General features: G+C 40.0%; 1 protein-coding gene across 1 annotated transcript in view; it reads left to right on the top strand.

Annotated features, from left to right (window-relative positions):
• TMEM63A (transmembrane protein 63A) overlaps positions 1 to 26,230 on the top strand; it is a 362,396-nt gene that overhangs the window by 320,103 nt on the left and 16,063 nt on the right. The window contains exons 18-22 of the mRNA XM_085610403.1: positions 5,960 to 6,122; positions 10,041 to 10,146; positions 12,071 to 12,238; positions 19,418 to 19,533; positions 21,778 to 21,840. Of these exons, the coding sequence (XP_085466529.1) occupies positions 5,960 to 6,122; positions 10,041 to 10,146; positions 12,071 to 12,238; positions 19,418 to 19,533; positions 21,778 to 21,840 (616 nt within the window). The remainder of the gene's footprint in view (positions 1 to 5,959; positions 6,123 to 10,040; positions 10,147 to 12,070; positions 12,239 to 19,417; positions 19,534 to 21,777; positions 21,841 to 26,230) is intronic.

The following is a 26,230-nucleotide window of genomic DNA, read 5'->3' as shown; positions in this document are numbered from 1 at the left end:
GTCGACCGTTCCTGGACCCGGTTCCCCAGATAGTACTAACCACAGACGCATCGCTCTCCGGCTGGGGAGCTCATCTATTACATCTCACCGTGCAGGGCACATGGACACCTCAACAAAAGTTACTCCACATCAACCATCTGGAGTTACTAGCAATCTTCTTAGCCCTAAAATCTTTTCAAACACAGATTTCAGGCAAGGCAGTCTGACAGACAACATGACAGCCATGTACTATATTCAAAAACAAGGCGGCACACACTCTCCACAGCTCTCTCAGCTAGTACAGAGCATATGGAGATGGGCCATACCCCATAAAATCTTTCTCCTAGCTCAGCATGTCCCAGGAGTCCAAAACACTATGGCAGATTTGCTCAGCAGACAAACACAACAAATCCACGAGTGGGAACTCCACCCACAAGTTCTACACCCGTACTTTCAGATGTGGGGGCATCCACAGATAGACCTCTTCGCCACCCACGAAAACACCAAATGCCCAAGCTTCGCCGCCAGATATCCACACCCATTGTCCAAAGGAAATGCGATATGGATGAACTGGTCAGGCAGATTTGCGTACGCTTTTCCGCCTCTCCCACTCATTCCACTAGTGGTGCGCAAACTACAGCAACACTCCCTCACACTAATCCTAGTAGCTCCAACTTAGGCCAGACAACCGTGGTACACCACACTGCTGGAACTATCTGTAGTACCGCACCAAAAATTACGCCTCTCTCCACACCTCTTAACCCAGAACCATGGAGAGATCAGACACCCGGTCCCAGCTCAGCTCAACCTTGCGATCTGGCTCCTGAAGTCCTAGAATTCGGTTATCTAAATCTTCCCCCTGACTGTATGAACATCATCAAGGAAGCTAGGCGACTCACCACTAGAGCGTGATACGCCGCCAAGTGGAAACGTTTTGTTGTCTATTGTCATAACAACACCATCAATCCCCTAGACGTCTCTATTCAACACATCATAGGCTATTTACTCCACCTACAAAGGTGTAATCTAGCCTATACGTCCATTTGCCTGCACCTCGCAGCTATAGCAGCTTACCTACAAAACAGGCAACATCTATCACTCTTTAGAGTACCTGCCATTAAAGCCTTCATGGAAGGTCTTAAAAGAATAACTCCCCCCAGAGTGCCACCCTCACCTGTGTGGAACATAAATATCGTTCTCAACAGACTAATGGGGCCTCCCTTCGAACCATTGCACAAATGTGAACTCCAATTTTTAACCTGGAAATACGCTTTTCTCGTAGCCATCACTTCCCTCAGAAGGGTCCGTGAGATACAAGCATTTACCATTCAAGAACCTTTTCTACAAATGCATCATAACAAAGTTGTTCTCCGTACCAACCCAAAATTCCTCCCTAAAGTCATTTCTCCTTTTCACCTAAACCAATCTGTAGAACTACCAGTATTCTTCTCGCAACCACAAACTGTTGCAGAAAGATCTCTACACACACTAGATGTCAAACGAGCCTTACTCTACTACATCGAGAGAACACAACCTTTCCGTAAGACCAAACAACTGTTTGTCTCTTTCTCTCCACCACACAAGGGCAACCCCATCTCCAAGTCGGGGATAGCTAGGTGGATTGTCAAATGCATTCAGATTTGCTACCACAAAGCAAAACGAACGCTATCCGTTCCCCCTAAAGCCCGTTCTACACGTAAAATAGGGGCTTCAATGGCTTTCCTAGGAAACATCCCGTTAGATGATATCTGCAAAGCAGCTACATGGTCAACACCGCACACTTTCACTAAACACTATTGTGTAGATGTGCAAACTAAGCAACAGGCTAGTGTGGGCCAGGCTGTACTCAAAACATTATTTCAAACCACTGCAACAGATACGGGTAGTCGCCGCTAACGGTGGGTACTGCTATATAATCTATGCACAAGTGTGTAATCTGCAGCTCATTTGCCTCGAACAGAATATGCTACTTACCAGTATGCATCTGTTCTTGGCAAGTAGAGCTGCAGATCTACACACGCCCACCCGCCTCCCCGGCTGCCTTTATCTGTTCCAGTTTATCTTATTTGGATACAACACACATGGGCATCTTCACTGTTTATTACTACGCTCCATCATTTCCCTGCTGGCGAAAAATAATCTGAGGACGGAGCCGAAGCCCATGCGCAATACGATCCAAAGGAGGAGTCACCGACCTCGTGCCTTCCAAAGATTTTCCAAGAGGAAAAACAATTGCAAACATCCGGGCCCAACACCAGATGGCGATCTACGCACAAGTGTGTAGATCTGCAGCTCTACATGCCAATAACATATGCATACTGGTAAGTAGCATATTCCTTTACCTTGTAGAAAAGAAAGTTTCAAAAATATGCATTTGCATAGGGCATTCCATTCTCTCTGTACAGAGTTCTCCACTATGGAGAACACCGTACAGATGAAATTAAATCCGAATGGATTCACATATTTTGCAATTAAATACACCTGTGCTAGAGGCAGCTTTCCAGGCAGGTTTCAGTTGGACTTTGTGGATTCCAGAAAGTAGTAATGCTACAGTTGTACAAAAAGAAAAAAATAGTTTTACTACTTTCTTTGTGAATAGGCCCCTTCATATAAACTAGAGTATTTTGCTATAAAAGATTAAAAACCTTCCAACTGGACTTTGTAGGAGAATGGTGTCTTGTGTGTTTGACCAGCCCTCCTCGTCTGATGGGGACTTTGTAACCAGTTTTTGAAATTACCTGCCCAGCTCACCAAATATTTTGCATAGCTGCAAGTGTTCAGTAAACGTTTTCAAACTATTGTAATGGTCAATCTCCGAGAGGGACTATCACATCCTGGGCACGTACAGACAACTGGTTCGAAAAGGAATAACCACAGTCTTGGCTGAAACTTTAAATATAGCAAGAATAATGATTTAAAGACTGTAGACATAAAGCTGAAGCCTGGAAAAAGCTCATTTTCTAGCTGGGACTCAGCGAAAAATATGTGTCCGCAGTGTGTGATATCAAACACAAATGCAAACCAAAGTTCAGCAAGAAATGTCAAAAGGAAAGACTAAATCCAACCATAGCTAATAATTTGACATTAAACCATGCATCGTGCCTTTTACCCCAAAGTAATACTCTTTGAGCTATACACTGGTTACAAAAGTCAAACCAAGGGGAACAAATGGGCACCTTATCAACATAAAAAGATGTTCCTGTATGCTTTTCATGTTAACAGCCTTATATATTAGTTGACTGATTTATTGTAAGTCAAAGAATTAGACAAAGTCTGTGACAGTCACCTACCTTGTGGTTTTTAAGGATGTATGACGTTACAACGCATGCTGTTACAACTAAAGTTTTACAACGCGAGTGCATTGACAAAGCAGGACATTTCAACGCAAGTCTTTACATCGACTTGCACTAGATGGAGTGCTAACATTAAAAAAGTGTAATTTACTATTCCAACTCCAGTCCACGTAACAGTAGGGAAGGTGTTGGGATAGTAAACTACACTATTTTTAATGTTAGCACGCCATCTAGTGCAAGTCGATGTAAAGACTTGCGTTGTAATGTCCTGCGTTGTCAATGCACTCGCGTTGTAACAGTTTCGTTGTAATGGTAGTGCGTTGTAAAAGTTGCGTTGTAAAGGTTGTTCCCCCGGTTTTTAAGCTCTCATCTCAAGGTTCCCATCCAGTGCAAACATTACAGGCCCAATGCTACTTGTTATTTGTTTTGATGATCGCTACACGCCAAAGACCTACAGATCTATTCCTGGAAATATTGATTAGGTGTTGGTTTGCTATCAAGAGAGATTGAGCTGCATGATTGACAGTCTTTGGACAAATGGGATTAAAGTATATGGCCGGTCCTTCATTCTATACAATAAAAGTTCAAAATGGGTAGTGGCAGCAGTCTGCTGACCACTTCTTGAGAGTATTCTCATCTGCAGCAACAGAAGCACTTGAACCTCCTATCCAGAGGCTTGTTGGGTCTTCCTAGGGCTTATCTTTCTTTGGCGAGTGGCCAGTTAGCGATGGTGATGCCAAGACTTGGTAGTCAGCACTGATGCATTTTTTTAGAAAAATATAGAGCATCATGTGCTAGTTTTCCTTGTGGAATTGGTGTCTAGTTCAGGACACATGGTAAAGAGTGTGAGGTGGGTTCAGCTGTGATGGTAACCCAGCGGACTGAGAGCTATATCCCGAGCAGCATTACACCAGACATCATGACATCTGGACCTTGACTCGGTGTGTGCGAATGCGCTCGGGTCTTATGGTATCTCCATTTTGTTACTTTAAAGATGACAAAGAAGAGGAGGAGAACTTGGAGGTGTGGACAGAACTAACATATGTTCCTCCATTGCTGGAAAAATGGATCAGTGTTTGAAACTAAATGGGGAGCCACTGCCACACCCACCCTCTTTGAACATTTTAAAAAATGTGCACTATATGTGAGTCGATGACTCACAGAAGGTCAGCACAGTTGTAAACCACTGCAGTGAGTCTAAACTATTGATGCACCAAATCAAAGACTCTGTGCACAAACTTGGTTGAAGGCGTTACACTGGGTTATGGTTTCAAACTCCTCTAACTCCGCTGGTCGCAGTACCCACAGCTTCCAAGCTTACTGGGAAATGTGTCTAAATGGAAGAAACACTCTCTGCCTCTGTTTGCCTAGACATGTTCTAAGAAAGCCAGCTGCAGGTCTATCTTTGTAGATATGCACCTACTGTGATTTGACAGCTACTTCCAAAATCAGAGCAGTCAAGCTCTTGATATTACTGGGCTGCAGAGGGGGCTTAATTTGAGCCAGTGCAGGTGCAGGCTACTGGATCCATTTTGGGAAAACTGCCCTTCTTTTACCTCATCAGACTTTGTTTCAGAGCAAGAGAGAGAAAAACATAAGAGAGAACGGACGAGGAAGAGGAAGACAGAATAACATTGACAAGGAAAGCAGGGATAAAAAAAACTGAAAGAGTGAAGTAAAGGAGCAGGGAGTGTCTGGTGTTGGATGAACGAGGCATGAGATGGAATTAAGCCTACACAGCCTTCGTATTCGGCACCTCTGCCATTCAGGATGCTGGCTACGAGTTTATCAGCAAAACTTTGGTCCCCGGCACTTATACTTTCACAAATTAAGCATCAGGTACAACATATCTCCTGGCTGGCTGGCCTTCTCAGAAGTTCTTTGCAGAGAAATCAATACCCGGCCAGTGTTTCTTAAGTGCAATATTTGGTAGAACGTAGTAACTACTACTATTTATTCACAACTTGAGGAAAATGTTGCAGCTCTAATTACCAGAGAACCTAGAGGCAGATTTACAAGCCCCTTGCGCCACTTTTGCGTCACTCTTCCCATGTTAAAAGTGAAGCAACAGTGGCGCAAGGGGCTTGTAAATAAGCCCCCTAGTAATTAGCTTGGATAGGCTGTGATTAACAATATATGTTACTTTTATAGTGTACACTGTGAAATGAAAGGTTTATAAATACTCCTAATTTAGTGCATGGCATGGAGGGTGGAAGATTACAGGTGCACACACAGTCCTTAAATGACATTAATCGACTCAGCTCTGGAGTAATAAGATTGTAGCTAATACTACTGAAGTACGGTGGGGTGGTAGTACCGTATCGGAAACGTCATGACTGTACAATTTATATTAACACTGTATTAAGTTCCTTCTGCGACAATTTCCTTGAATTATGGTTGCCCTGCTTCTTTTAGTTCACTGGGATGATTCCTGGATCCCCGACCATGCTCATTTCCTCCAAGGCCCATTGGCTTCTGTTTGATAATCACATAGACCACTGGATTGTGTTGTCTGTCTGGTTGTGTTTCCAGGTCACTTAAAATCTGGATGTCCTAGCTTAAAGATCACAGTGGAACTGAACCCATATTGACCACTCTGCATGCCTGCATCCTTCAGTTGGGTTGTTCTTGAGTTTTGCCGTAGTCTGCCCGCGTGGTTAACGGATATGTTCTTTGCCTGTCTTCAGCTGTGTTTTTCTGCCGGACCAGGGAGCTTTCTTCGTCAACTATGTGATTGCTGCAGCTTTCATCGGGAATGGGATGGAACTCTTGCGGTTACCTGGACTCCTCAAGTACACCTTTCTGATAATAATGGCCAGGTCAGCCGGGGAGCGACGAAACATTAAGCAGGTACTTGCAAAAGTTGAGCAAATAATCACACAGGTCACCTTGTTTGGGGCTTTCAGTGTAAAAGCACTCTAGAATACATATTAACAATTTATAACTATGAACAATTGCACCATAATTACGTTTCAACATAGAGTGAAAAGGGCTAGTCTAGTATTTGAACTGGAAGGAGACAAATTAGGACATTCATTTTATAAGCAATGTTTTTGGCCCCTTTTCGAAAGGTGAAAGCTTCTAAAGTAGAGTTAGGAATAGTGCTTTTATCGCACTTCTGAACGATTCTCATACACCTATTTTCCTGGTAATGTTTATTCAAATCTTTCTTTTCCTGGGCTGAATTTGTCTCTGTGCTGTTAAGATGGTAAAACCTCTTTCTGGCTAATTTTGTAGGGAGTGAAATGTAGCTACATATGCTTTCTGCTTTCGCGACACTGCCAAACTCTGTCCGTCTGTTTCCAGATAGTGATATTTTTTGTTTCTGCTTTAACAACATTTTTCTTCAAATCTATACCGCAATAATTAATTAAAAAAAGAAATACAATAATAACTATGCAAAACATTTCTACAAATAGGCTTTATTTAAAAATAACTTGCATTAACTAGACAATTGTGTTTTTTTTTAAATAACAAATTTTACCTCTGACCTTTACACTACGCCTAATCAGGACCCGGAACACCTCCTTTTCTAGGCACCATGGAACTGCTACATGAGAATAAAAAAACACCTGCGGTGTCACTCTTAATACTTTCTTGCACCCAAGCAGACTAGGTGCATTAGGCAATATTGGATCTTTACAAGATAAACCTGTTTCTTATGGTGAACTACTTTTGCATGGTCTTTCTGGCGAATATCATATAGGTCTCGGTGAAGCGTACTTCAACATCTCTTTCAACACTATGGTCGGTTTCGAAGATTTACAATCAGAATCAATATTTTCAATACAGCTATCTAAACTTCAAGCCTAACCCCACTCCCGGAATGTTCACAAAGGCATTTCGGTAGTAGGAGCCCTAATTTGTCTTCAGGGTATTCATCTAAACTTATTTTGAAAGTTATAGGGTAGACAAGGTGCAAATGTGCAGGTCATTCAAGATGAATCCCATAATGTTCAATTTGACATATAGACAGATGCTGCATTACTTTAATACAGAGATTTGTTATGGAGGTATTTTCTGTATCAATATCGATGCTATGTTCAGAAGGAAAAGGGTCAGCCAACACGTGTTTCGCCCTTTGGTCAGTGTGCAGGCCTTGGTCTTTATCTAGGCAAAGAGGTTCTTAGTTGCAAGTTAGCAACAGATAATTTTTTCAGGAATAATGGATACTGCTCTTTGTGGTAAGAACTTATGGCCAGATGTACCATCGTCGTTTGCGTTCGCAAAGGGATTTGAGGCCTGTTTGCGCTTGCCAAAAACGTGTGGGCCATGTACAAACCCTATTTTGCGAGTTGCAAATAATTTGCGACTCGCAAAATAGGGTTAGCGACTCGCTGTTAGAAAGGGGCGTTCCAAAGCCGTCCCTTCATAATAGCGAGTCCAACACCTATGTAAGAATGTTTTGCGACCGCAATTGTCATCGCAAAACACTCACAGTTTACGATCCTTCTCAGAAGGGTGGTAAAGCACTTGCAAACGGGAAGGGGTCTCCAGAGGACCCCTTCTCCTTTGGGAATGCATGCGCAAATATTTTTTAAGAGCAGGCAGTGGTCCCAGGTTTCATTTTAATTTTTTTAATGCATCCCGTTTTCCTTTAAGGAAAACTGGCTGCATTTGAAAAAAAATGCTTTATTTAAAAGAAGTCCCAGACATGGTGGTCTGCTGACCCCAGCAGGCCAACATCCCTGGGAGTGCCAGCCATTCCCAATGGGGTCGCACATTGCGACAGCCTCATTAATATTCATGAGGCATGCAATTTGCGACCCCATTGTTAATCGCAAACAGTGTCTCAGACACTGTTGTACATTGAATTTTGCGACTCGCAAATTGCAACTCGCAATTTGTCGCAGTTTGCGTATTGCAAAATGTAATGGTTGTACATCTGGCCCTCTGTCCAGCGTTGTGGTGGGAGCCGGCCTCCCATGGGAGAGTGTAATTCAGAGGTCAGGAAAACTGCAGTAGGGATATTAAATTAAGCGAAAATACTGTCCCGATTGGTCCAGGTTGATACCGTAGTCGGAGTTTAAGGCAGATAATTGCAGTCCAAGTGAGAGTCGTGGAAATCGGAGACAAGTCAGAAACGTCAGTCTGAAAACCTTTAAAATTGTTTTTGACTCTCGCTTTAATATGAGTTTTTCAGAAAAAAGTATATTCTTTAACATCAAAGAAAACTTTAGTTTATTCGAGTGGTGTTACACCTCTCAGCCTGTTTGAAATTTGTACCTCTTGAGTCAATAATATTGTTTAAACAGGTAGTAAAGTATAACGTGAAGCAGGGGAAACCTTTTTCATCGAGCACATTACATAATATCACAATTTATATATCAACATTTTATTTTTATTCTTCGTAGTATACCATCTAAGAACAGCTCTTTAAATAATCTTTTTTTTTTTTTTTAACTCTAATGCGTATTCATTCTACAAGCTCAAAAGTTAATCCAAAAGGAATTCCATCAGATTTCCACCCCTTTTTAGTGTGTTAGTCTTCAAAGTCCACTTTATTTATGATTAATTCTTTTTTCTTAGTTGCTTTCTTCTGTTGAAATATCCTAACCTAACACTAGTTTTGATGAGGCTTACAGTTTGTGAACTTGTCTAAATACAGCTCACATTGTACTTAAAACTAGGTACAACATTTATGATTTCTGCACATCCACAATAAAAAAAGACATCACAAGTATGAATAGAAAGTCAATACAAAAAAGGATCTGGAATCAGATGTTTTACTGTAAGTCTGTAGCGTATATGCAATCTCCTATATATTCCCAATTCAATCATGAATAAAAAAAAGTCTCATGTTTTAAGCAAAACTTTGCAACGCTTACACTCTATTAGGGCTTTAGGAAACAGCGCATCAGCTATAGTACAAACTGGTCTATAAGCTTTGCACTGTTTTTTGAGAAAGTGTCATCCCTTTAGAAATGATTGGGACCTGACGCATCTTGACTCTTCTAGTGGCCTTGCGTAAACACAGTGAACCACATAGATATTTTAGATAATAAACTATATGATTTCACCAAGAAGACTCCCAATGTGACCCGCAAGTCACAAGTTCAAATGCTGGCAAAGCCGACCCAACATTCGATGCTTCTGAAATCAAGACCGATTGTTTTTTGGGATTCCGCAGCGGATTCCTGGTTTCGAAGGGAAGAAGGACGGTGAGATGTTGGTGCAGCATGAAATTTCTACTGAAATGTGTTGATTGGCCAACCTTTTTTGAATGTCACTAAAGATGATTAGTTGTAACATAATCTAGAAGAGGTTGAAATGCAGTTCATATCATTCAAATTCACAGGCCTGTCTTATTCAAAATAGGTGCAGCTATAGGAGGGTTTTCTGCCCCTTTTAGCGATGCTTCTCTCTGGTAACATTGACTAACTAGGAGCCAATGAAAATGCAGCGTTTTGTTATTGCACGGCTGTCTTTATAACTATTAGGCACCTTTTCAATATAATATTCTTGAGGCATAGAGCTTTAAGAAACACATCTGTGACTCATTTGCAGAATATGAAATGACTTTATATCACGAATTGAGAAATGTGTAAAATAAACCACAAATGACTATCTTTGTTTAAGGAGCATGTAAATATAGTGACTTTTGTATGCCCCAGATAAACACTCAAAAAATAAAAGTATTATTAATTTAGGATGTATAGTCTTCTAGCACATTAGTTAAGGTAATAGAGGCAGCATAAAATGTGTAGGTGTATTCTTACCTAGGTGACTGCAGGAGCTGCATTACCTATATCTGTTTTTCTCTTGCAGCGACAAGCGTACGAGTTTGAGTTTGGAGTGATGTATGCTCGAATGCTCTGCATCTTTACAGTCATCATGGCATACAGCCTTGTTTGTCCTATCATTGCCCCTTTCGGTAAGTTGATTGTTTGACCTTGAGTTGAGTTTTGATAGAGGTTGGTGGCATTTGCTATATATTTTAAAACCTCCATGTCGTGAAAAGGTAAACTTAAAAATAATACTTCACCAGGCCAGTTGGGTGTGCCAGTTTCCCAGCTTGTATTTGGATCACTCACATATATCAAAAATACTTTAAAGCTCCTACTTCATGCATGCTTGTCTAGCTGTGTTTCTGTTTGAACACCACTGTAAATGAATGATAATTGGAAAGCTGATTAAAGTATCACAGTGCTTGATTTCCTAAAAACGTACCATGCAATAGGCCCTTTGTTTTCTGTTATTCGCATTTAATAATGTGTGTCTGGTTGCTATTGAGACTGGCACATTGAGGATTTCATACTAAGTTTGTATTTAGGCACTAAAGGAAAATCAGCAGTGATTTTCCAACCAACTCTAGATTACACCGTTGTGCAATTATCAATGATTAAAGTTAGATGGGTTTTTAAAATGTTGGCATACCAAAAGAGGAAGAACAAAAGAATTTGCATCCAGTCTACCCACATTAGCCATATTTGAATAAGATGCCACCCCTGTTTGCATATGTTTCTTTTTAGTAAAAAAATCGTAAAACAGACATCATGATTATAAAGTACAGCGGATGTGCAGAAGTCATACTCACATTTCTGTTTACTAACTGCTGAGTCAATTTATGATTTCTAGAAATATGCTAGGAAGGGAGTGGACTGCAGGATAGTGATGGCTGTGTGATCTCCAGATTGGCTGATGTTATGTGGAATCCCCACATGGGCTGGGATCCTCCTAGTTTCTGAGGTGTCGTCTTCAGGATATTCAAACACTCTAGCTCTGCCTTGTGACATTGCAGCACTGAATGACACGAACTGTCTTTATCATGACCGTTCCAAATGCAAAGACGAGACCTAATTAACCCTTAAACTAAAACTTGAAGGATTCAACCCTTCCTTGTTGTGAATTGTAAAACCTCTAGTTATCACAATTGATCCCACCCTATCATTAATACGTCAAATCAGAGTGCCACAACCAGGGAATGTCTACATTCACCCAAGAGAGTAAAGCACCTCCAACGTGACCCTGGTAGGACCTTCCTGGCTGGTATCCCAACAACCTTGTGTGCTTCAATGAAAACAGTGCTCCACGCCACGTCACCCATCCTACAGTACTGGCACCGATTACCATTACAATCAAGGATCAGATTTAAAGATGCCTATTTAATTTATATCCACCCTCCTAAGTGTACTCCGCTACTTAGCCAACTATACTGGGAGCTCCAGGTTCCCACGATAGCTAAAGCTCTTCACCACTGGAACCTCCCAAATCCAGAACTGAAGAATCTCTGGAACAATTCTTCACCGGGGCAGCAATCTCCATCTGGCCCTAGCTTTGGGGTGACTCCAATCATTTATGTTTGGTAGAAATTAAACCGGATAATAAGGATACACTGTGTTCTTTGTTGCAAACGGGAACAGTGTGAGGACTTATGAGAAGTACAAGTTTGTGGAGGGACATCTAAGTCTGGGAGACACTAGTGCTGCTTTTGCTCTTATAATGCTTGTATTAAGTTTTTATTTGGTGCAGTCAGTTATCGTTCCTGCCGGTCACTTTATCACCAATGGGTTGTAATTGCAAATATTGATAGTTAGTTGGTTTAACTAGACAGATACTTGTTACTAGAACCCTATTATCTACGTTCAGTAGGGGTACAAGTAGGATTTTTAAGTAAGTGCCAGAGAGGCTCTGAGCACTCCAATCAGCCATTTTCTGAGTTTTTGAAGAGCCAGTTTCTAATATTCCATGTAGAGCCATACAAATTTCAATATCTCTCTTTGAAACTGTGTCCTGGGCAAATATTTTGTTAAGATTTTGTGATAGTTTATCCTTATAGGTGTAACTTGTTTCTGTAGGCCTTACGTATTTGCTGCTGAAGCACATGGTGGACCGCCACAATATCTACTATGCCTACCTGCCAGCGACGTTGGAGCGAAACATCCATTTTAGTGCAGTGCTCCAAGCTCTGGCCGCTCCCATTCTTTGCATCACCTGGCTATATTTTTTCTCCCTTGTGCGAATGGGTAAGTGATGTGTGCTTAAAGATTATCACAAATTGTTGCAGGTGTTATTTTAGCATATTGAATGAGACCCTGTTCATTGCCCTTATGGGCATTTTTATTGAGAATGTCAAACATTGACATTCCTGAATATCAGTTTCATTGTATTCTTAGAACAAATGGCACAATATTCATATCTAGCAGTTGTATCGTAGACAAGTCTACAGGTAGGATGTGGGGGAGAGAAGTGAAATTTCATCTGAGCTGTGATTCATCTTCCAGCCTGCTTAAACAGAAAGACACAGAAGTGTAAAATAGTTTCAATTAAAAGTGTTCTTGGCTCACCTTTGTTAGCTTGGCTTGAAAACCAAGGCAAATCTTTAGACTAATGTGTGTGTGAAGTATTTTGTGTAATGAAACCAACCACTAGCAATGCAGTTAAAGAACTAACCATCTATATGCCTAAACCATTAGGTTTGGTGTTGGCTGCAAACATTTTGCCTTCATTGCTTGTTTTGCTTTGTCATTGTTTTTATAAAACATTATCTAGCAAAGTGTTAGCGGCCTTGGATGTTACCCACTATGATTTTCTCTGTATTACATGCATTTTTAAAAATCTGTAAATATTTTAAATAGTATCAATTTTATATTCTCTCTTTGTTAATTTATTTGTGTATTATGTACCTGTACCTGTTTTGTATCGCTTTTATGACTTCTGTCGAATAAAGCGGTTTTGGATAAAACATTATCAGGTGAGCTGTTGGGCCCTCGCATTGCCAATACCAGTAGGTCTGACTTACGAATAAACGTACCTTTTGTGTTCATTGATGGGTTTAGGCACTCAGTAAGCTTCTACATGCACTCATGCATCCATTCATCCATCCATTTACTCATTTTTGAATTCATCCTTCGAAACACACACAAACCCAACAACATATGCAAGATAAATTTAAAGAATACAAGTAGAAAAAAGAAAACATGCTACTCTCTAAATGCGTTGGGCATATGCTTGCAATGACAAAAGAAGAAATGGCAACGGGTTTACATTTTGCAGAGGCATTATACATAGTCTTTGATTATTTTAAAGTTCCAGCGTGGCCGCTATATTAAGAACAAACTTAATGGCCAAATGGCCATCTTGGAATGGTAAAACAATGATACCCTCTGGACAATCACATTCCATATTCGTCTTCTGGTTTAGAGCAAGTGGATGCGGCGCTCTGCAGATGAAATGAGAGGCAAGCAAGCAGACTGTTAGCACTGACTGGGGCGCTGTAGTATCCTCTAAAGAAAAATGTAAATAAAAAACCAGAAGCCCAAGAAATGAAATGAAAGGGAACTATAAACGGAGAACATTGAAAACTAAAGGACTGGCCATATAGCCCTGAAACTGAAGTGCAGTAATTTTCAGGTGACTGTAAATATGTGATAAAAATGTCATCTTTCAGAGGGCGAGAGAGCCAAGGACTGAACCATTACTCCGTGCAGTACGCATGGTTTTTTCAGACGTGGTAACAAACACCAAAACCCTTCCCTACAAAGGGAGTCTATGGCATTTCATCTAACAAAATACCTGTCTTTATCCTTTAATGCAGAGAAATAACAATCCACCAATAAATACTATTGACTTTAACATATGCTTCTCACTATAAATAAGGCGGACCTACTGTATTTATCATAACTTTTCATAATCAACAGATCAGAATTATGCATCTGAAATGTTTCTTTCTAGTTCACTAAATAGGCCTCTAGTTGTTATCATTGGCTGGCCACCATAACCAGCTCAGGCCTCATTTATCGAGTTTAAGCTTTCCCACAATGCAACCATCAGGCACATCGTCATAAAATGACATAGTGTATAAAATTGCAGCTGGCAAATCAAAATACTATCTCTATCTCTCCTAAGATGCCCTAACAAGGATTCTGGCAGTACAAATTGTCTATTCCCACAGTTTCTTAGAGGGGTGACCAGCACCAAAACCAGTGCCTACTATGCTAATCTGTGAGCTTCCATATAACAAAGCACCTACTGGTTGGCTTTATTACAAAGTAATAACAATCCACCCTTAAAGGCCTATTGACTTTAACATATGTTTTTCAGAATCAGTATATCAGGCCTACTGCCTTTATCGTAACTTTTCATTTGAAACAATCATACCTATAACCTTCATGATTGGCATATCACCATAACCAACTCAGTCCTACTGTTTTGCCATCGGGTATAAGGTAATAAAATTACAAAAATTTGCAAAATTACAGTTGTCTTAACAACCAAATACAATCCATACTGATAGAGCCTAATAAGGATTACCATAGTGAAAATCTTCTATCCTCATTGTTTGTTCAGACCGGTCACGAACAACAAAACCCTTACGTACTGCAGTAATCGATGAGATTCTGTGTAACAAAATAGCTGCCTACAGGCTTAATTAAGCACAGTGAAATACAATCTACCCATAAAAGGCTATTACCTTTAACACATGATGTTCTCGATAAGTAAGGGCTACGTCATTTTTTTCATCATAAACACATCACACCTAAGTAAAAATGACTCAACTTTTACCAGTGAAAAGATAATAGCTTTAACCTTTACCAGTGGCTTGACACTATATCCAACACAGAGCTTCTGGAGTGCAAATACGCTGCAGCCATTAGACGTACACAAATCAAATTACAAATATCTGCAGAATTATAGTTGGCAAAACACACAACCCATCTCAATAGGCCCTAACAAGAAACATCACAGTGATTTTTTTTTTTTATCCTCTCAGGATTTGTCAGTGGATGACCAACATCAAAGTCCTTGTGTGCTATGATAATCTTTGAGAGTACATGTAAAAAATTACCTGCCTACTACCTGTAATATATTGGGACGACAATTCACTACTAGAGGCCAATTGGCTTTAACCAATGCTTTTCACAAAAAGCCAGTCATTTTATTTTTAAAAATAATAAACACACCATACCTATGCCTTCTGGCGTAACCTAACCCTGTGCAACATTAAGGCCTGTAGCTGTTCTCATTGGCTTGTCACCATAACCAACTCAGCCATACGGAACTTCACCACAAGGCAACCATCAGGCATACAGTCATAGATGTATACAATATTACAGCTGGCAAAGTATTGCACTCTCTTTTCTTAGCCTAATAATAATTGGGAGAGGATGTGGTCTAACAGCTAGGGTGGTCGACCTCAAATCTGGGGAAACGGGTTCGAGTCTCTGCAAGGACGCACAACATCCTGTGATTTTAAGCAAATCACTTAATCTCCCGTGCCTAACAAAAAAAATGAATGTGTCCTCATGTAACACAACTGGTGCTTGTGTAAAGCGCTCTGATACCTTCGGGTCAAGTTAGCCCTATCTAAAACCCCAGACAAAATAAATAATACGTTTTATCGTATGGCATATGTTCTATCCTCACACCAAAACCCTTCCCTTCTATGATAATCTGTGAGATTTCATATAGCAATGTATATCTGCCTACAGCCTTTAGCACAGTGTACTAATAATCTGTTCTCAAGTATGTTGCCTTTAACACATGTTTTTCACAATAAGTAGGTCACGCTTTGTAATAAGGTTTCATAACAACAATTTAACCTACAGAATCTGGCATGACTTTTCCCAATGAACCCATAAGGAATATACCCTATCCCATTGGCTTTGCACCTTTACCAACACCGGCCTATTTGATTGTGCATAAAGTGACAACCATCATGCATACAGTTATAACATTAAAAATACATCTTCCAAAACAATATACAACCCCTCACAATAGGGCCTAAGAAGAATCTTTACTGTGAAAATCCCCCAGGATTTATTAGAGTGGGTGGCCATGGTCAAAACCATTGCCTGCTACTGTAATTTGTGAGATTATATGTAAAAAAAAAAAAATACCTGTGTGTGACTTGTAACACAACGTGATAACAACCAACTGTTAAAGGCCTACTGGCTGTAACAATTGCTTTACACAATAAATAACCTAGAACAACTGTTTGTCATAACATTTCCTAATAAGCAGATCAGACCTTTGGCATCTGACATAACGTTTCCCTTTGCACCAGTCCGGTCTACAGTTTGTCAGCATAACAACTCAGGTCTACAGTTTGGAGAATAAGGTTCTCTTCGTGACAACCATCAGACGTGCAGTCAGAAAATTAGAGAGGCATACAAACTTACAGTTAGCTGAGGAAATTACTATTTTGTTAAAGATAGTCTACCATGGATTTTCATAGAGTACATCTTCTATATTCATGGTTTGCCACTGGGTAACCAACACCAAAACTCTTGTCTACTGTGGACAACTGTGAGCTTCTATGTAACAAAATTCCCAGCTGTATACGTTAATATAGAGTAATAAGAATCCACCATCAAAATGCCTATTGACTTTAACATATACTTTTCACAAGAAATACATCAGGCCTATCGCCTTCATCATAACATTTTATAATAGATCAGGCCTAGAGCCATGGTCATAGGCTTGCCACCATAACCAACTCAGTCCTGCTGTATCGAGTCTAAGCTTTGCCGTAAGCCAGAAATTCTGCCTCATCATAGCCTGTGCTGAGGGAAAGTAACACATTGGGGTGGAGCCTAAGCCCCCCTCTCAGTAGTTCTCTGTTAAACAATGCAAAAAAATCCATGTCGACTAGTGTAACCATGGGCATGCCATAATGCTAAAATTATGGTTATGGCACTGGAAAGCAGCAATACTTTCCTCATGGCTGCCCTCCTGCCATCTTTGGTGCTGCCAGAGAAAAACACAAACACAGTAAATTATCTAAGACCCTTTAACAGCATTACAATGCCATGTGTGCATGCTTCCGAAGATCAAGAGATAACGCTGCTGGCTCAGACACCAGGATAAACAAACAAAATAATCACAGCTATGTGGTGGGGAAGCACTTTATGTGGAATCACACAACTTCTGCCCAATCTAAACACGTGCTCCTGTTCACCAACATGTAAGGGCAGAGCAAAAGCCTTTCTCTTTAGTACTACTGAAAGCTCATTTTTAGGTTGATTTTATAAGATTTAGCGACAGCAGTCCTGACAAGCCAGACCTAAAAACAGTTGCTAAAACCAGCAACCTTTTTGGGTCTCAAAAGGCACAGATTGCAATAGTAGTCCCTAGCTCTGAAAGGAAATACCTTGTATGCTGAATGTTCCCTGTGAAAGAGCGGAATGCCGTCACTCACAGTAATGTTAGCCAATGACTGAAGTGGGCTGACCCATTGCCTCCTATTGTACCTATTGCCACAGCATACCTATTAGCTGTGGCAATAGGTATGCTGCACACCGTATGCAGTGTGAAGAAGAAAATGAGGATGACAGAACAGACCAATGGGTATAAGGGCGGCCTGAGAGCCTAGTACATTTCATATATTATTTTAGTAGAATCAAAAGGTCTTATTTAGCACAAGACCTAAAAGTAGAAAATCAGTTGAGCCCTGGCATAGGAAATAGTGGAAAAAGGTGTCCATGTAAGTTTGTGGAAGGGGGAAATCTTTATAGTTCAGCTGTGATTAAGTGAGATTGGTTTGCGTATCTTGAAGATGTCCTCTAAACCCAGCTGGTCATACGAAATCACAGGTAAGTAGTTTGTAATATTGTCACCGGCTGGAAAAGGACTGTACTGGAGGCAGAGTAATCTACTTCGCTATTGAACAGTGCCTTTCCGATTTAACCACTAAGTATACTTGCATATTAGTAAGTCCACCAATTGCTTTAAGGATGTAATATCCTCCCAACACCCACTTCCTTAAGCAGAAGTCACTGAAAACTGAATATCACCCCCACTTATCAGTAAGGTAAGTACTGGCACAGTTCTTTCCAGTGTTCAATTCATTGTAGTGGTTTTTTCAAGGGTAGGAATTACAGTGAGAGAGTACTAAAAAAAGCACCAAGTAAGTGCTCAAAATTGCACACAATAGGTGTCTATTGCAGTGTGTATGTGGCTGCAGCTTCAGTGGCATTAATGTGTACCTCTTCAGTAAGTCAACTACACCTGGCAATAAGATGGCAGCCTCACAGCATTTTCTGGGACAGTAAGATAGGAGCTTAGAGCAGCTCTGCCATCCCAGTCAAGGCAACCAGCAATCAGATAGATCCAAACAGAGCAAAAGGTTCTCCATACTGGATCACACCCCTCGCTAGTTAGATTTGAGCTTTACAGAAACCATCACATAATACATACAAACTCAAACGTGATGAAAGGCGACACTACCAATAAGTATATCATGAACCAACTAAAGTGAGGTATGAATGCCAGAGCAGAAGGAAGTGGTGGGAACCATCAGGTCCGGAACCCGTCTTCATTTCCGTACCTCAGATTTTCAATTCATGAAACCAACTGAACTTGAGAATTTATTAAAACGTGTATCCTTAAATATGCTGGGCCGCCACCTGGAATTCTGTTTATAATTTTTTTTTTTTTAAGTGTCCTCAGAACACTGCTTTCATAGAAGTTACAAATACTGCCATCAGATGATCCTATGCATGGATCCATCCCACTAACATAGTGTAGTAAGGAGTTGGTAGTGTAATGTAATCTAGGGTGTTATCAAAGAATGAAAGAGTGAAAGAGCAATACGCTATATTTTATAAAACTCCAGTTCTTTGGGTCACTAACCTATCGTGCTCACCCTCAATTGGGCATAGGGTAACTGACAGAGTGAAGCACATGCTGCTGACATAATTGTGACTTGTGGGCAATGAATTTGAATTATCTTGCAAGGTCAGCTCTTGGATTATCATCCTTTTAAGGTCTTCAAACTGAAGGCTACTTTTGGGGTAATGGTAATACTTGACAGAAGTAAGCAGCATGTGTAGAGTTGATTGCAGTGTCAATGAGTTGCTACGATAGATAGTTAGCAGTTCAAATGTCGTATTTTCAGCATTGTAGCTTTATTTGTTTCCTCTTATTTGACAGAAGAAGAATTCAGACAATGGTGTTTTATTTGTAAAATCAATTGCATTATGTTACTGGATAACCTTTTTTAGATTTCAGTTATTCAAACCTCCTATATCTTGCACTTCTGAGGCTATGGACGGGGTGGGTGGAGTGCTCTATGAGGTTATGTGGGTGTGAACTTTGAAACCTAAGTTTCATCTCTGCTCTAATTGTGCTAAAACAATTCCTCAACCACAAGACAAAAATTCACATTATGTTTTGTTAACCGTTTGTCTTTCATTTCATTGTAGGTTTCAATTCCTCCACAACACTCTTTACATTACTTGTCTTGGTGATGACAATCTTTGTGAGCCTGTTTTATACCTGCTTTGGCTGTTTTAAGCACCTGAGCCCACTTCATTATAAGGTAATGACCTGGTTTTCAGTCTAGGATTACTCTGAGAAGTAGTAGGTAGGAATCATGCATATTGGTAACATGTTCAGAATAAATGTAATATAGTCCTAAAACAATTATTCAAAACAGAAAAACTAAAGAAAATGGTCAGCGGTCTTTTTTTCATTTAAAGATTGCGAGTTAGTACTGTGTGAAACTCACATCTTGCAGCTCTCATGAGCAAAGGACCATTGTGTTTTTTCTTATGTGAAAGTTAATAGGTAGTTAAAGCCTCTGATGTAAATTGAGGTTGATGATCTGTATAGCTGTCATTACTTTATGTATGTTAGTGTTGGAAAACTCCCAAGCGTGCGGCATTGTTTGAAACATTGGAATAACTTGCACATCTGCTGACTTGGAATAATCATTCAACAAAGGAAACATTGTAAAATGGTACATATATGACAGTAAAACTGGCTTAAACATGGGAGGAGGTAACAGAGACGAAACGTTACATCAAAAAGTGATCCATGAGTGGTATCCAAACAACGTAAGTAAGACTATGCAAAAGTGGAAACATGTGTAGGGCAAAATATTTGCTGAGCCTAGAAAATAGAGTGTGTACTTAATATTGCAACACATTTAGAGTTAGTTACTTATAAAGAGTTTTCTAAAACAGTGACACATCACCTTTGTCACTTCCAGATACTTAGAAGTTTAGTGTCCAGTTTAATGTATGTGATGGGCCTTGACCTGACGTTCATCAGTCACTTCCCTAACGTAGGTCATTTTCAAGCACTATATATGGTCCAGTACCCCACAATAGTTTCAGTACTTACTAATATAAATACTTAACTAGTTGTGCTCATTTGTCCTAATTAGACATTCTATGAGATATAATCTGCATTCATTAGTTGCTTCAAAAAGATACTAATGCAGTGGATTCACATTTCAACACAGGCTACGCATTTTAAATTTAAAACTGTATCGGCATACAATTCCTACTTCAATGTTTCTGTAGTTTTTTTCAGTTCCGTTTTCTAGACAATATGTATTCTTTTATTTGATATCCTTTATTAGGAAATCAATGGGTAACTACTAATTGGTTTTGTCTAGCACATTGTTATAAAAGGCATTGACTGCCTTTTAAACAATGTGGTTTTTTTTGGGCATTGAGAGGTGGCCCGCCTTTCAATGAGAATGTGTTACATGCTCCGAAGAATTAGTCCTCTTAAACGTTAGCTGTGCTTGTCCACCCCGTTAGATAAACTAGTAATGTTTTCATGATATCTACAATAAATATGAATGCTAAGAGTTTACATGTAATGCTTTTCATTGGACAAAATGCATATTTTGGGAATTCTGAAAACCTAAGTAGATGTTAATGTCTGATGGGATTTATCTTGCACATCTAATTATTTGTTTTGTTCCATATGTTGCTTTAACTCCATGATAGGTTGTAACCTGCCACATATTATAATATTTTCAACATAATTGTTTGCCCAGAATATTAATAAGATCTAATCTCCCTCACTCAATCTTTTCTAATAATGTTGCACACTTTATCAATTGTTTTGGGTTTACATTTGTAGATCTTAGTAAGTTCAATCATTTACTTTTCTCTATAAATGTCTAAAAGCCCACTTTGGAATGGTGTATTTGTTGGAAAATTCATAAATTCACATGCAAGTAATCCATATGTGCATCACCTCCTTTCACGATTTGTTTCTTTTGTTATGCAATACTATTTACAATGAGAGAGTTAAAGGGCTTATCTTTAATAGTGCTCAGTAACCATAATTATTCTGAGTTGAGATTTTTACCCAATCATCTCCAAGAAAATTCAACTTATACCTTCATTCAAAGTTTAAAGAAATATTTTAATGTATTTTCTTTTTTCATTATCTATGTTCAGTTATAGTAATAACTCTCCTCTTAAAGATCTCCCACCATTCATAAGCATAAATATCCCCCGATACCTATTCTGAGTCAAGATATGCCACTCGCAGATTACACTTTTTGTTCATCGAAGTGAGCTTTAAATGTGCAAAAAATATAGTTAATCAGGGCTACCTGGTGAACATATTAAACACAGGCTCTTGTATGTACTGAGTATATGATTTGCCATCCATTTCCTTTTTTATTATATATTTAAACAATGCTGATGTTATTTGCAGACTTCAAAAATGAATGTTGATTTTTCAAAGGCACAGTACACCTATGATGTCTTCCTATTTCAGCAAACTAGTCATAATGATGTATTATTGTCTTCCCTAGGTCGAGGAACCACCACATGAATTTAAAGGGTTAAAACAAGAAGATCGTGCTCGTAAACATAATGTGAGAATATTTACTTTTTTTGTTTTATAAATGAGTACTTGTGATGTTTCTACAATCTCATTATTTTGGTTTCATATCTTCATGAAAGTATCACTTACATGTCACATTTAATTGAATTTTATTTTATTGGGATTTTTATAGTCCGTACCTAGCCTCAGTGGCATGTGGAATACTTTGCATTAGTCAGTTAGTTACAAGCGACATGCTGATGTAACTGGTATTTGACAGGGAACATAGTATGCAATAATGTTCAGAATAGCAACAGTGGAAGCATACAGTTACCGAGGCAATGCGGTACACATGAATTTTAGTTAATAAGTAATCATTACTTAGCGTGTTGTCTAATAGATGGTACTGTGCCACACATTCATGGCATCAAAGTTTTGCTACATAGCTAGTTTTATATGTTTCTGAAACATCAGTTATCTACCAAAGTATTTTTCCTGTGTGTATTGATTTTTTTGACCATCTGTTGCCTATAAGATATTGAGAATGAGATGGGTATAAAAACAACTTTCTGTAGATTATGAACTTCTATGTGAAGGATCCCTGAACATGTTGCTGTTGACTGATGTTGGACTTGGTTATTTTTGATCTGTCATCCCCAGACTGTTTGCTGAATTCGTTTTTGTTGGCTTTGGGACTCTGTGCACTTTACCACTGCTAACCAGTGCTAAAGTGCCTGTGCTCTCTACTCTAAACATAGTGAAGTAAGCTTATACCCAATTGGCATGTTTAATTAACTTATAAGTCCCTAGTAAAGTGGCACTACATGTGCCTGTATATTTAATGGTACAAGTGGGTCTCCAGCATTGATTGTGCCACCTACTTAAGTAAACATGTCTCAGGCCTTTCATTGCAGAGCCTGTGTGTGCAGTTTAAACTGCCATTTAGAGCTGGCAAAATGCACCTTTTGCCAGGCCCAAACCTTCCTTTTTAATACATATTAATCACCCCTAGAGTAGGCCATGGAAAGCCCAAAGGGCAGGGTGCAATGTATCTAAAAAGCAAGAGATACTTTTAAGTGTTTCATATTCTACTAGCGAAAAACTGTTGCATTAATTTTTCTTCATTGCAAGGCCTACCTCTCCCATAGAATAACATTAGAGTTACCTTCTTACATTTTATAAGTGTATACCCAAATGGGAAGAGGTAAGCAGTTCATGTTGGATTTGTTGTGAAACAATTTTAAATCCTAACTTATACTGAAGTCGGATTTTAAATTGCAATTCTGAAAATGCCTCTTGTACAAAATGTATTTTACAAAGACAAGGGAACCCAGTAGGTAGACAGGGACCTTGGGTACGAACTATTTTAAGGAACAAAGGTCCCTAGCAAAAAAACTATTTGTGGAAAATTATATATATGGAGATGCAATGATATCTATACTTCGATTGTTTAAATGAACATAATATTTTAATGAAAAAAGTATAAGGAAACACACAAGTGGGGACATGTGTATCATAAAAACGGAAAATAGGAAGGTGTGGCCTAAAGGATTATAGCTGTTAGGCCAACATCAAATATGTGAGAACACTCTAGCACAGTGGTTCCCAAACTTTTGACTCCTGAGGACCCCCATTGAGTCACCACTGAAAGCCTGGGACCCCCAAGCAATTTGTAGGATTTAAATTTCAAACATTAAAACAGTAATTCTAAAAAAAGAAACACACGTGTGCACACAAAACAAATACTGAAATTACTAAGGATTTTAGGGGCATATTTACAAGACCCTATCGCCATGGGAACGTCACTTTTTGTGATGTTCCTGTGGCAGTAGGGGCTTCGCCTTATTTACAAGACAGCGTTAAGCCACTTATTGTGGCTTAACGCGACCTTGTATATAAGGCCCCCTTTCACGCAATGCTTAGCGTCAAAAAGGTGGGCAGTGGGAGTTGCAGTGGACGTTTCACTCCAACACCCATTGATCTTGACGCTGCCCTCTATTTACAAGGTCAGCTGAAATAGGAGACCGCACCGAAATTAAGACCATGAAAAACCTGGTCTTAACTTGGCGAAATGAGGAGGAATGCCTTATTTCTCCTCGTTTTTGCTTTTTCCAACGGAAAAAGCAAAACGCCTTTGATTGTTTATGTTCAGGAAGGTGACCCTTTCTGCACATAAACAATCTTTAATAAAAATGACGTTTTGTAACTTCCATGTATGCTGCATTAGGCAGCACCCATAGAAGTGACAAAACGGCATTACAAAATTGTTTATGTGCAGGAAGTGGGAACATAGCAGCATCAGGATAATGATAGACTGGGAATAAACATATGTTGCTAACTTTTACCATGCAGTTTGCAAGCAGCTCTTTGATGACAGTTTATAGGACACTGTGCTAGATTACGATTGTCCCTTATATTAATTGCACAGTGACAAAAGAATCTCTGTGACAAAATCAGTAACCCACTGACCTATGCACATAAAATACTGTTTTTTAAAATGCATTGTACACGTTCTTTGCAGTAGGCATATTAACCCTCTGTGTCACATTAGATAAGTCAAAGCTGCTACTGGACAAAACTCTCATCTCTCTCCAGCAGGTACATTAATCACTGGCATTTTCTTGACACTTTTATAGTTGCTCGAAAACTGCTAATTTTACAAGGAACTTTGCAGTGCTTTTAAAACTGCTGCCTGCGGACCCCCTGGGTATGTGCCACGGACCCCTGGGGGTCCTCGGACCCCAGTTTGGGAAACACTGCTCTAGCACATATTAATACACAATATACATTTTGTGTCAGAGTGCCTAAAGTCGACGATGTTTTGATCCATTTAACTAAATACTGGGATCATCTTCAGGACAGAGCAAATGGGTGCCTGAGGCAATTTCCTGTCAATCAGGGTTCTATAAGGAGGAGTTTGTGTCATTCACTTAATACAAAATTTTCAATGGGTCTCAACAGCACAATGGTTGCAGGTAGAAATGGTGCGCTAAAGGCATTACAGAAAAACAAGGTGATTTTGAATAAAACTAATACTGTTTTAAAAAACAGTTCACTACTTTTGGGTAATCTACACAGCACATATCATAACTCAGTTTGTTATTCTTGAAGCGTTAATGTACTCAGGTTATTATATCGTGCGAGTATGCGTTTATTAAGCTCCTTATTGGATGTGTTTCAGTATCTGGCTTGATAGCTCAGCTATCGCCATATCTTGTGCGATTAACAGAAAAAGAGCTCTTTAAGAAGCACAACTGGGAGCTGGGCTTTGGCTCCACTAACCTGTTTATCTTGAGTACAGAACCTGTGTGGTGCTGCCAAGAAAGAGTGCAAATAGCTCCTGAGTGGTGTTTTCTCACCTAACATGGCTGCCCAATTGAAAGGCAGTGGCATGGCAGTGTACAAGTAGAAGACCCCCTCCACAATGATGTGATTGTACTGGCTGTGTATTGCTGTGTGAGCCAGCAGCAGTATTTCTGGTAGAAGTATTGGTAAATAGAGCTTCCCAAAAGGGGGTTCATATCACCCAAAATGGCTGCTCCGTCCAGCCTGATGACAGAGTGGCATATGGTCTGCCCAAACGTCCTGGCACTCCAGAAGTACTGGCCACTGCAGCCTTAAACTCTGTTTACTGTCCCCAACTTCACTGGCTTCCTAACAGCCTGTTCCCATCTCCAAGATGAGCTGTGGCCTCTGCACACTCTCCCCTCCTGTAGCAGCCCCTACAGAGTGCTGTTGCTGTGCAGGCCAATGGGGCCCAGATGCTGCTCTACATCATTGCTTCAGAAGCAGCAAAACTGCACGTCTGGCCAGAGGTGCCCCCCTTTCCGTCTCAACGGTCATTATGAAAGCCAATGGGGCTCAGTGCAGGGCCAACAAGTACCTTTTGAGCTTATGCTTTCTCCCCCCCACCTGCACCACACCATTAGCAGCAGTCCCCTCTCAGTCCCCTCTCAGTGCCCACACCAGCTCAGTCGCTGCTGCAGTGCTTCAGCCTTAGCTGTTGTGCTGCGTCCCTTCTGCAGCCTTCAGCTGCTTTCACCACTCGCTTTTTGGCTGATCCCCATGACCTGAGACAATCCCATCTCCCACACCAGCCACCGTAGGCTCAGCTCAATCTTCTATCCAGTACTATCCCACAACCTCAGTACACTCTCCCCTCTTGCACTGGACTTTTAGTTATGGATGAACATGCATGTAGTACTTTGGGAAGAGCATATTTTCTGTGGGTGCATTAGTAGACTTATGTGCGTGTTCACGAGTGTTGGGTAATTTAATGTGTGCCTGTGTAAGTGGTGGGTAACAGTGTGTGGTGTGAATGCAGAGTGAGCAGTGTGAGTGCAGGATTAAAGGTGTGCCTGTGTAAGTGCAGGGTAAGAGTTGTGAGTGCAGGATAAATAGCATGCCCATGTGAGAACTGGGTGACCAGTGAGCTATTGAGT

The sequence above is a fragment of the Triturus cristatus genome, chromosome 6 (genome assembly GCF_964204655.1).
Source record: "Triturus cristatus chromosome 6, aTriCri1.1, whole genome shotgun sequence".
Classification (NCBI taxonomy): domain Eukaryota; kingdom Metazoa; phylum Chordata; class Amphibia; order Caudata; family Salamandridae; genus Triturus; species Triturus cristatus.
The sequence above is the reverse complement of the archived record's forward strand: the minus strand, read 5'-3'. Positions and strand labels throughout refer to the sequence as shown.